Below are 13,201 nucleotides of genomic sequence, written 5' to 3' on the forward strand. Positions count from 1 at the left end.
CATCCAGAAGGTGCATACGTACTTAATTAATTTTAATTAATAACAAATCTCTACGCTAATTTATAGGAGAACACGGATTTTTTACTTTTTATAGCAGAAGTTGTTTTGGGCCGGTAACTTTGCATGCAAGCAAAGGACAAATAAATGCAAGAGTATCAACTAACATAGTTGTGTGCGATACCAGTTTCGTGGGCACGCAGCAATTTCGGACTGGTGAGTTCAGAGGGAGCGGAGCAGGGATACTTTGAAATCTCGTAACGCAGTATTTGTGCAAAAATGACAACAGGCACAACTCACAGCACATAAAGAGGCCACAGAGCACTGCGCCGTATGGGAAGCCACTTATTATGAAACACACAAGCAGTCCTATGCAGCACAGTAGTACCGCATCGCCGTGAAAGTAAACTAAAAGGAGGAGAGCAAATGAAAAGCCCTGTGCTTACACAATGTAGACTTATGTAGAATTAGTTATTTGCATGCTGTTGTGACTGTGCAAAAAATATTAGTAACTAGAATTTGGGTGGTGAGAAGCCATTTTGACGTAATTGCGCCCAGTACGAGAATAACGCCATAACATAATTGTGTATGTAGCTGTTCTACTATAACCTGAACTACGCTAAAACTAAAAGCTCTATTTCTTCTACGCGGTTGCGTTAAGTTACCTGTTGCTTGAGGTGAGGTGGAACTCTGCTATTGATTTGATGCATCCAGGATACGTATACAGAAATGTAACTGCTTCTTCTGTGATATGTCGTTTTTCAAGTTTATCGAAGAGTTCTATAAATTTAACAAGCGTTAGTGGCATCTAAGCTTTTCGGTTTAGATGCTCAAACCGCAAAACAAAACAAAAACAAAAGATGCTCATTTATAATGCACAGTGAGCAAAACAGAAAGAGAGGAATGATAACGAAGCTAATTGCCGGCTGGGCCATGTCGACATTGGCGGACGTACAACTGTCTCGGTAACCGTAAAAGATGGCGTCTACTCACGTGACCAGCGTCTTCGAGGATCCTCGAGAACGACGAGTGGCAAGCGGTGACGGTGAGCAGCTCCGCCCGGCTCATCAGCTGAATGTAGTCTCTGACTTTCTCCGACACGTCGCAGTCTAGCGACTGCGCACGGGGACAAGCGTTGAGAGAGAAAGGGAAGGAAACGTTTTTGACGAGTATGGAATGCGCACGCACACACACGCACGAGCCTGCTCCACACGCCAGGAGAAACGCGACAAGTGACAGAAAGCTAGTTAAGCGGAAAAGACAGCTATTTTCTGCGTCTTATCTTTGGGGCCAGTTCTGTCTGTTTCTTTGGGGTCTATGTGAGATAATTCAAGACGTTTGAACGAAAATTTTACAAATCTGTGTGAGCCCAGCAAGTGGCACCAAGCACAGCGCCTCTCAACGCCCAAAAACGAACTTCAATAATGGAGGGTGTACGGTGAGGGGGCGTCCCATGCACTGGTGTTTGAATGGCGTGGATGATTTGTGGGCCGCCATCCCTTGCGCCGCGCTACACAACCTGAATCGCATCCCTGAGTTTGTTGACCCCAGCCGGGCTCAGCGTTTATTTTTACTGCGCTCTCCATCGATCAAGCCATCAAACCTACCCACCGCGCTTCACCCACGCATGCTGAGCTTTACGCAAAACGCCGTGCAGTGATATTTATCGCTGCCACAACTTACTCGAGTGAATAGGGCATAGTAACTGATTAAATAATTCCTCTTCAAGATCTACATTCACACCATGGCCAAGATTCACGACAGTCCTTAGTAAGCCGCATGCTTGGTGTGCTTACAAAATAATATGCTACCCGATTATTAAGCCCATTAAACTACATGTACATAGTCGTGCCGACCAGCTCATTGCTTCAGATCATTCAAACTCTACGTAACATCGTGCCTTTTGCGATCTGAGATTCCAGTTCCTTTTTGAGGCGGCGTACGCAACACACTATCACATGCAGGAACCCGTCCTAAATTTACATCCCGGTGCATACCTCGGCAAAGTTGGCGCGACTCACTCAAACTCACTCACATTTTTTTTCCCGAATGGCCACTCACTCAAACTCAGACTCAATGCTGAGCAGCACATCTGCGCTCACTCAAACTCAAACTCACATTGCGCGCAAAACTCAGTACTCACTTGGACTCAAAACTCAAAATGTACTCAGAACTCAAAATGTACTCAAACTCAAAATGTAATCAAAACTCAAAATGTAATCAAAACTCAAAATGTACTCAAACTCAAAATGTACTCAAAACTCAAAATGTACTCAAACTCAAAATGAACTCAAAACTCAAAATGAACTCAAAACTCAAAATGTACTCAAACTCAATATGGACTCAAAACTCAAAATGTACTCAAAACTCAAAATGTACTCAAACTCAAAATGAACTCAAAACTCAAAATGAACTCAAAACTCAAAATGTACTCAAACTCAAAATGTACTCAAAACTCAAAATGTACTCAAACTCAAAATGGCTCAAAACTCAAAATGTACTCAAACTCAAAATGGCTCAAAACTCAAAATGTACTCAAAATGTACTCAAAACTCAAAATGAACTCAGAACTCAAAATGAGCTGAGAACTCGAAATAAATTCAGAAATCAAATGGCCTCACAGAGATTGAGACAGTGAGAGTGTGAGAGTGTGTGTGAGAGTGAGAGTGAGAGTGTGAGTGAGAGTGTGTGAGAGCGTGAGTGTGAGGGTGAGTGTGAGTAAGAGTGCGAGTGTGAGTGAGAGTGGGAGTGAGAGCGTGAGTGTGAGGGTGAGTGCGAGTGAGAGTGCGAGTGTGAGTGAGAGTGGGAGTGAGAGTGAGAGTGTGAGTGTGAGTGAGAGTGAGAGAGAGTGTGAGTGAGAGTGAGAGTGACTGAGAGTGTGAGTGTGAGTGTGAGTGAGAGTGAGAGTGTGAGTGTGAGTGTGTGACTGAGAGTGAAAGTGAGAGTGTGAGTGAGTGAGTGTAAGAGTGAGAGTGTGAGTGTGTGTGTGAGTGAGAGTGAGAGTGTGAGTTGAGTGTGAGTGTGAGTGAGAGTGAGAGTGTGAATAAGAGTGAGAATGAGAGTGAGTGAGAGTGAGAGTGAGCTTGAGAGTGTGAGTGAGAGTGAGAGTGAGAGTGTGAGTGTGAGTAAGAGTGTGTGTGAGTGAGAGTGAGAGTGGGAGTGTGAGTGTGAGACTAAGAGAGTGAGTGTGAGTGAGAGTGTGAGTGTGAGTGTGAGTGAGAGTGTGAGTGAGAGTGAGAGTGAGAGTGAGAGTGTGAGTGTGAGTGTGAGTGAGAGTGTGAGTGTTAGTGAGAGTGTGAGTGAGAGTGTGAGTGTTTGAGAGTGTGAGAGTGACTGTGAGAGTGGGAGTGTGAGTGGGAGTGTGAGCGTGAGCGAGAGTGTGAGTGTGAGTGAGAGTGAAAGTGTGAGTGTGAGTGTGAATGAGTCAGTGAGTGTGAGTGAGTGTGAGTGTGAGTGAGTGAGTGAGCATGTGAGTGTGAGTGTGTACCTTTTTCTATATACCTTTTGCTATATCCTGATAATTATAACCAGAAATCATTTTTATATTTGTCCAACGTGATCCCCCTCGACGAGACCTTTAATTAGATACCCCACACACCCTAGCAGGGTCATATGGTATTAATACCAGTCAAAATAACCATGACTCTCACAACTGTAACTAGGACGCATTATTTAGGTGTCCGACGTGATTCCCCTAACTGGAACCTTCAATTTGACGCCCCACATGCTTCAGCGGCCTCAACTTGAATTTAACCCAATCTATGACTCATAATGACTATCTCATGATTCGAACTACGAAGCCTTTTTTATTTGTACCACGTGATTCCCCTCGTCAAGACCGTAACTTTGATACCCTACACGCCCTAGCGGGGTAACTTCGAATTTTACCCCAATATAAGACTCACCATGACAATCTAATGGTTATAACCAGGAATCATTTTTTTCCGCGTGATTCCGCTCATCAAGACCATTAATTTGATACCCAACACATCCTAGCGGAATCAATTTGAAATTAAACCAATCAATGACTAACCATGACTATCTCATTTTTGTCCCACGTGATTTCCCTTATCGGAACCTTCAAATTGATGACCCGGACACCCAGTGGCATCATTGTGAATTGTAACCTAATTTATGACCCATTTTGACTATGTCATCAAATAATCAGGAAGCACGTGATTACCCTCATTTAGACCTTTAATTTGATACGCCACACGCCCTAGCGTCATGAACTTGAATTTTAACCGAATCTATGACTTACCATGACTACGTTATGATATATCCATAACTCATTTTCGTCCCGAGTGATTCCCCACATCGAGACCTTGAATTTGATTCCCCACATGCCCTCGCAGCGTCATTTTGAATTTTAACCCAATCTATGACTCATTATGACTGCCTGATGACTACAATCAGGAAGCATTTTTTTATTTACCCCGCTTGATTCCGTTAATCCGGACCTTCCATTTGATACCGTACACGCCTAGCCTCATCAGTTTCACTTTTTCACCCAATCTAATGTGGTCATTATTCTGTCTTAATGGGCGCTGCCCAGTGAATTCAGCTAATTCATTTTAAACAGCAGAAACGACAGCCCCCGCCCCCATTTTCCCCCGGCTCTCACCTCTCCCTTTGTGACCCCTAGTATATCAAGCCGTTAACAGTAGCAGGCGTACAACCAGCACGCCAGCGCCGCCGTGTGCTTTCCCACCACCCTTTCTCACGCTCTTAGTGGATCCGTCAGGAGGAAAAGTTAAGACAACCCTTTTTTATAACCTCACCAGTCAATTATCCCTCACGCGCCCAGCCGCGAAAATTAGGTATACAGCAAGTGCTTATGGCCATGAAAATTCAACAAGAAACTAAAAAAAATCAGACACCCCCTCCCTCCCACCCGATCATGCAGATCGCGATTGGTGCCGTACCTGCAGGTAACCTGAATTCTGAGCCCATAGTGACGCATGAAACTTAACAGCCAACCATAGCTGCCTGCTAGGCTACTCATATGTACTCAAACTCAAAATGGACTCAAAACTCCTATGATCTCAGAACTCAAAATGTACTCAAAACTCAATATGTAATCAAACTCAAAATGTACTCAAACTCAAAATGCACTCAGAACTCAAAATGGACTCAAACTCAAAATGTACTCAGAACTCAAAATGGACTCAAACTCAAAATGGACTCAAACTCAAAATGTACTCAGAACTCAAAATGGACTCAAACTCAAAGTGTACTCAGAACTCAATATGAACTCAAACTCAAAATGCACTCAGAACTCAAAATGGACTCAAACTCAAACTCAAAATGTACTCGGAACTCAAAAAGGACTCAAACTCAAAGTGTACTCAGAACTCAAAATGAACTCAAACTCAAAATGCACTCAGAACTCAAAATGGACTCAAAACTCCTATGATCTCAGAACTCAAAATGTACTCAAAACTCAATATGTAATCAAACTCAAAATGTACTCAAACTCAAAATGCACTCAGAACTCAAAATGGACTCAAACTCAAAATGTACTCAGAACTCAAAATGGACTCAAACTCAAAATGTACTCAGAACTCAAAATGGACTCAAACTCAAAGTGTACTCAGAAAAAGGACTCAAACTCAAAGTGTACTCAGAACTCAAAATGAACTCAAACTCAAAATGCACTCAGAACTCAAAATGGACTCAAACTAAAAATGTACTCAGAACTAAAATGGACTTAAACTGAAAATGTACTCAGAACTCAAAATGGACTCAAACTCAAAATGTACTCAGAACTCAAAATGGACTCAGAATTCACTACGTCTCAGGCATACTCAAACTCAATCGGACTCACACTCAGTCGGAATCACTCGGCTCAAACTCACTCAAGCTCAAACTCACCATGCCACACTAGCCTCGCGCTCACTCAAGCTCAAACTCACGCGTGAGTTTGAGTCCAAATGAGTCTGAGTGAGTGGACTCATGAGTGAGTTCACCGACCTCTGTCCCGGTGTACATGACATCTTGCGGTATCAGGCGCCGCGTTATTACACCTTTTTCGCCTTGACGCCACCTGCACTGAGGGTACCTCTATCGTATTTAGTTAACTGTCGACATATGCTGCACTTGCGTACAACAAATCGAATATGCGGGCCATCAGCTTGTTGAGTGTTTTCTCTTATGCGACCGAGCGGAGAAACGACAGGCTTTACGGGTTGTATACACTCCCCTTTCTATGCAGAAACAGTTGGGCCCGCGGAACCATCCACAAACTTTAACCAAAGCGTTCCTTGACGTAAGGGAGTTCGTTACCGTGCATAACAGTTCATACAATAGATGCATATAGTCTGTCAGTGCCGATGTTGCTCTCTGCAGTGCATATTTTCTCCTCTGCTTACTGGTAGCTTTAACTGACCCTCTTCTATACCCAAAGCTTGCTGTAGCCCTTTTTATGCCGGGGCTAATATATATATATATATATATATATATATATATATATATATATATATATAGATAATATATATATACAGGGTGTCCCAGCTATCATGCACCAAGGTTTAAAAAAAGAGAAATTGCGTAACTCGAAGAAAACCTAGTGCATAATATTTGCAGTACTGTGAAGAAGCGGAGAGTAATTTTTTCGTTAATGCGACTTCATTTATTAATTGTAATTAATTATCTAACTCGAGAAATACTGTCCAAATCACTAAAGCGTCAATGAGGCACTTGTAGGTAACCACGAGGGTCATCTAACTGCGCTATTTTCAGCGACGAACTAATTGCGTACTCATTTATTCTGACTGACAAAGGAAACCCGCGAAATATGAAAAATACCACGTGACGACGCTTACGCGCGCATGGTAAAGCAGCGTCCCCAAACAAATCTGAGTGAAAGCAACTGCTTTGCGTGTTACCCGCCCGAAGATACAGCGCATCACCTTGATAATAGCATGCATGGAAGGAGCAGCAGCAGCAAGATTCCCGGGACGCGTGTGCAGATAAGGAACAAACTCGGACGCGATTTCTTCTTTCTTTCTTTTGTCTATTTCATTCTGGCTAACTCAGAAGCAGCCTGTTTGAGGGCGTTGCTTTACGGTGCGCGCGGAAGCGCCGTCACGTGGTATTTTTCATATTTCGCGGGTTTCCTTTATCAGTCACAATAAATGTGTACGCAATTAGTTCATCGCCGAAAATACCGCAGTTAGATGCCCCTCGTGGTTACCTACAAGTGCCTCATTGACACTTTAGTGATTAGGACAGTATTTCTCGAGTTATATAATTAATTACAATTAGTTAATTAGGTCTCATTAAAGAAAAAAATACTGTCCGCTTCTCCACAGTACTGCAAACATTATGCACCTGGTTTCTTTCGAGTTACGCCTTTACTCTTTTTTTAAATCTTGGTGCGTGATAGCTGGGACACCCTGTATGTATATATATATATATATATATATATATATATATATATATATATATATATATATATATATATATATATATATATATATATATATATATATATATATATATAATAAAGTATTTGTTAGTGTTTTCCAAGTGGTTGCACCCAAGTTTTTGAATATATATATATATATATATATATATATATATATATATATATATATAAGCAATATCTCCACCGCTCCCTTTTTTTCTCAGGCAGCTTAGAAAAGTACATCGATGGGAATGCATTGTGTCGACAATGAATGACAGAAATCGATGGCGATGTTCAAGTAGATGGCACATAGTGGCATAATGTAGGCTCTCAACACAAAGCAAAATTCGTATGAAAAATTAAATGCATACAAAAGGCAGTTTGTTAAGATCTCAATGCTAAAAGAATGGCCTCCAGCTGCGTACTAGACTCTCCTTCTAATAATGCTTCATTTAAGCCCGTGCATGCTATGTGGCCGTTGGTGATTAGACTTTTTGAGCAAAGCACATCCACAATTTTTACAGAGCGAACTGCTGCTCCGTTCGCGTGCATTCTTGACACGAATGTCGCATTTTGTGGTTATATTTTGGTTAACACCAAGAACAAGAACGACATTTACCTGCTTATTTAGAAAACAAACGATAACGATTTTCGCCGACGGGAAACCTGGCACAAACCATCTTGGCAATATTGACCACACTTGTAGTGTGGCGCCACCTCCCGTATTCAGCCCAAAGCACCCGATACTGCTTCGCTGCGGGTTCGCGGAGCACACGGCCGGACTCGACTCGAGTCCGGCCATGCGGAGCATCGGGTGTTTTGTGCTCAGTACGCGAGGTGACGCCACACTACAAATGCGGTAAACCGCTTCCTCCTTGCGTTTCTTCACGAAACGGGAGTTAACCTATACTTGTAACATAGTATTTATGCCAACGGGCGTACTGTCGCAATAATAAAAAAAGTTGGTTCAAAATTGCCAGGATGGTTTCTACCAGGTTTCCCATGGGCGAAAATGGTTTTTATTTGTTTTCTGAATAAGCAGGTAAGTTGCGTTCTTGTTCTTGGTGTTAAACGAAATAGACCACAAAATGCGAATTTGGTGTAAAGTTTGAGCGCGGAAGGAGCAGCGGTTCACTCAGGAAACTATTTTTAAAGACGTCCATTTATCGATCTACCACCACGTATGAAGGAGGTAACGAGAAGATGAAGAAATACGACGTATACACTGGAAGAGATCCAGTGTGAAAGGAATGGCGGGGCGCGTCGCACCTGCAGGATGTCGGGCAGGTCCGTTTCGTAGAACCTGCTCTGGTGTGCGTTGGCAGCCACCAGAGCAAGGATGTAGTCGTTGCGCGCCTTCGTCGACTGGATGTCGCAGGCTTCCCGTCGGGACGAGAACTGCACAGAGCCGATGGCGAGATGGAGCATCAGTGTCCTCGTTTTCAACGAGGCCAAACAAAAGCCGGACGCCTGAAGTGTAAGGAAATGATCAGAAGACGAGTGAGAAATCGTTTGAGTATACTGCTGTGCACATGACTACCCACTCCGTGAGCAGGAGCAAAGGAAACGTCCTAATACGGGGTTACTCTGAACTAGTACCTTACAGGTCTGCTAGGCCTGTAAGGTACTTTGAATAAATAAATAAATAGTCAGTGAGCGCATGAGACAGATGTGATTGACTACAAGGTTTGTTTCGATATTGTACTCAGCGGTCAACGATTTTTGCGGCGGGACATTAGACATTTTTCGGTATCTGAGGTTTACTTTCCAACAGACTAGTCTTGTAACTAGGGACGCTAAAGCGTTGCCTTCCCAGAATTTTTTTCTTGCAGTCGGCGGGGAGGATGGCTGATATAGAAGCATGGTTTGCGAAGTAATGACTGGGTAGCTGAAATGCCCAGTGCGCTTATTAGTTACTGCTGGCATTGCCGCTAAAAGAAAATACCTCTTAATTTACATTAATCAACAGATAGCTGTATGGACCTGTTTTTAATGTATAAAAACTGCCAAATCTTCTGCGTGTCTTTACTCCGTACCACACTGAACAAAATAGAATGTATTGCAACTCAAATTTTAAACAGAATGATTGCGTTTGTAGTAACAAGCTCTCCGCAGTTCTTGCAGACAGCGAAGTAATATTTTGCCTATACTGCATTACCCCACTACGATATCACGGCATCTACTTCTGTTCTCTAAGCCTCCGTGTAGCCTGTAGCTTTTGCTGCTATGGGGAAAGAGCAGTGCATGAATAGGAGGCCGAAATTTGCGGCAGCAGCCGCAAAAACCGATGGCCGTTGTTGTTCGTGTGGTGGCTCAAACAGTGCAAGAAGAAAAAAAATAAGCTTGGCATTACAATTGTATTATCTGGAGCAGACTGGGGATATTAAAAATGCGGCTCTTAGGCTCATATGACCGTAATTAAAAGAAGACTTGGTTTATAGTCATCTTTGAGGATTATAAATTCTAGTCCTTTTAGCGTGCCGGCAAGCTATGTCATGCCTGTCCACGTTTTAGTGGCTGCCTAAAATATACGCAAAGAAAACACGTAAGATAATTATAGTAAAGAAAACGTACGCCCCCAGCGGACTTTAAAGGCAAAAGTGTCTTCAGTTTTTGGAGTCTCCGCGCCGGGGCAAAAGTCATAATTTTAACATTCAGTGCAGCCTTCGCAACAAGCGCAGAAGTAGACGTAAAAGTTCCACCTTCGCCAAATACACGAAAAAGATATTTGGAAAACACTTCTAATTAATTGGCCCACCCATTGCCTGTTCTCTAATTTTATTGTTGGGGGCAAAAGTCCCGGGTTTTTGCCGCGGGGATCTTCGCCGCGCCGTACACTCATTAATTTCCGAATCGCGCGCAGTATACCGTGCTAGCCGCCAGATCAACATGGTGGGCTGCTCTGTAAAACCTGTCAGCGCCTGTACTCACTGCCTTCCCGCTCACTGCCTCTCCTTCACTGCCGTATCTTCTTGCTTTATTCCTTTACGGACTTCTCACAGCTGTCCTTTTTTTATAACCTTTCCTTATTCATTAGTGTTGATTTTATAGTTGGTGTGTCCTCTCTCTTGCCGTACCTCAATTTCTGGCAGTCTACTTATCTTTTTTATTCGGGTTATAATACACCTTTTTCCCTAAACGAGTATTCCAAGTGCATTCATTATATTTCTTTTAATCCCGAGTACAATTTTTTTTTTCTCTCAGCACTCATGTCCTGGCCAATCCCCCGGAGTGAGTATGAGCCATTCTCTTGGCACCAACCAAGCAAATACTGTCATAGAAACAAAGCATGGTTGTTGAATGAGTAAAATCTGCATCGGACACTAAAAAGACCGCCAGTGCTGCCACAACATGGTCCCGCACATAAGCTCAGCGTATTAATATTTCCCCTCTGGTATTGCGCAACGGCGGCAACTTATTGAAGTCTGCCCAGTAGAATGTTGCAACAGCTCTATTGTTAAAAAAGTTCAAGTTTTGCTGCATCATCCGCCTTCTTTGATGCTTCGATGAGGTTTGCAGACGACTCCTTTTTTGCTATGATCTCTACGCCGACTGTAAAAGTTCACTACAGCGGGGTCATGCTGTATCACGTTTTCAGGAAGCTGGATCACGGAGAACTTCGCCGTTTACTTCGGGCACTGCGTTCTTATTATGATGATTTTTGTGTGTGTGGCGTTGCAGTTCGGAGAGAAAAGTGGCTTTCAAGTAGGCAGCGTACTTACTTTTTGGCTGTTCTTTTGTAAGGACGTGATCGATTGGAATATGCGACCTTTCTTCTTTTTTAACCTGCAAAAGAGCAAAGGCCATTGAGTTCAGTGTGGCACTGAAGATTCGGACTGAAATCGCAACAGGAGCCCATTTTATTAGCAAGCGTAATGTAAACCGATCAAATGTTGCCACGCGATAATCAAGGAAGCTGAATCTCATGTCATTTGGGTGATGGGCGATTTATAAAAAGGAAGACAACGCCAATCAAACATTTAGGCAGTCATATAGCATTTAGTTAAAGCATATTTATCACAGAGAAACAGCTACGTGACTAAGCTTTTTCCATATACGAAAAAAAATATAGTCTCGTCGAAGCATATGGAATTTGCGCTCTATTTAGAAGGGCGCTTAATCTTATTCATGATGGTTCAACATCGACATATAACCCAAGTCAGTCACAGTGTAATATAAGAAGCCGCGCAAAAAAAAAAAAGAAAAATAAGTGTGCTCAACAAGACGTGTGGCAGTAGAATCAGCATTAAAGCCCGTTCTCCGAAGAGCTTGTCAAGAAGCATGCTTATGTCGCCGATTGTCCTTCAGCCTTCTGTCTTTCATTCAGGACGATACATACAGTCTTTGTCAAAATTTTCTAGCCCATGCCGTAAGGGCACAGGCCACACACAAAAAAATCAAAGTTAAAGGTTATCTGCCTAGCGAGGCTGGAACGTTTATGCCAGAAGGCTGAATAAAATACCTTTCTTTCTTACTTCCATAATATAATTTGGTCTCAGTTAAACGTCAAGCTTTTGTTTTGAATTATTTGTAGCTAAGGAACCTATGGCGTGGCTTAGAAAATTTTGACAAATACTGTACATACATTGTCTCATTTACCCCGATAATCGCTACTGGCAAGTTCAAAAAACACCAGATGGGAACTTTTGCTTGAATTGTCTTCAGTACTTTCGTTCGCATGAAGAGGTAGACCGAAGCATTGATTTACGCGTCGTGTGCTTCTTGACAGTGGCCTTACAGTGCGTGCACACCAGTCTGCTCCGACATGCACTATGGTCCACTCTGTCATTGAGCCCGCTTAACAGGATGTTCATACGGGCATTCTTCCGTGCTTTCGAAGGTTTTTGTGGGCCTACTTGCATTGCCCTAGTGCAGCGGTTCTCAAAGCCCTGCCCGTGAATCCCCCTCGCCGCTTTTTTCTTCCTGCACAGAAAGCTAGGGCAGTGGTCCAGACAATTATCTTCGTAAGAGATGACCAAAGAGATGACCTTATGGCGTGAAGTGTAGTAGCGGCTCTGTGAGTGAATGTGTGTGCATTCACCTTCGTCCTTTTGTTATCTCTTTTTTTCCGCATGTCCTTAATTCATCCAATTTATTTCATCCAACTTAATTCATCCCCGTACACAACAGCCAACAGAATTCAACTCTCAGGCTACTTATTCACTTTGTGTTCTTCCCACCGCAACGAGGCAAAAGATCGGTTTTGCCTAATTTAATGTGCAGTCTTTCCCCTTCTCGGAGTTATGCGTGCTACAAGTTGGTTGTGTTGCACAGCACTAAAGTTATGTAAAAAAGCCAAGCGTGCATATAAGGGACAGAAATCAAATAAAACGTAAGGAAAAATTTCCGCCCCAGGAGCGAATCGCTTTCGGAATGCGTGACATTTCTACCTTCCGTACAATTTCATTGTGGTGTTCTCAATGACCTGTGCGGGCCCAGAATACCTCCCCGGTGCACGCATCTAATCACTGGCCCGACAGTAGTACCGCCTTTGTTCGCAATAACTGATGATCTGTGTCGCGTATGTTCATTATAAGCGCCTCCCGCCGTAGTTCCGTCATGATGTGCGGGTACATAATACAATCTGCCTTCTCACTTATTTAGGAGATGAGGCAGCCGGCATCGCGCTGTCCGCCTACGCCTGCTCGCTTCCGCTGCCATCTAACCTTACTGAGCTCACTTTGCTGCGAGAGCCGCGTCAAACAGCGCGAACAACGAAACCCTTAACGCTTGTCAAAGATTAACTGAAGGGATATTTTAACACGAAAGTGTTTTATTCCCGGATACACAAAGATT

At 43.1% G+C, this 13,201-nt stretch overlaps 1 protein-coding gene across 2 annotated transcripts in view; it reads right to left on the reverse strand.

The window, feature by feature from the left end:
• Positions 1-13,201, reverse strand: part of Nwk (FCH and double SH3 domains nervous wreck) — a 183,176-nt gene that overhangs the window by 97,063 nt on the left and 72,912 nt on the right. For both annotated transcript variants that reach the window (XM_077702725.1, XM_077702724.1), the window contains exons 7-9: positions 11,128-11,191; positions 8,675-8,803; positions 991-1,113 (exon numbers count right to left, since the gene is read on the reverse strand). In XM_077702725.1, the coding sequence (XP_077558851.1) occupies positions 991-1,113; positions 8,675-8,803; positions 11,128-11,191 (316 nt within the window). The remainder of the gene's footprint in view (positions 1-990; positions 1,114-8,674; positions 8,804-11,127; positions 11,192-13,201) is intronic.

The sequence above is a fragment of the Haemaphysalis longicornis genome, unplaced genomic scaffold (genome assembly GCF_048455015.1).
Source record: "Haemaphysalis longicornis isolate Haplotype H1 unplaced genomic scaffold, Haemaphysalis longicornis Haplotype H1 scaffold_3, whole genome shotgun sequence".
Taxonomy (NCBI): Eukaryota; Metazoa; Arthropoda; class Arachnida; order Ixodida; family Ixodidae; genus Haemaphysalis; species Haemaphysalis longicornis.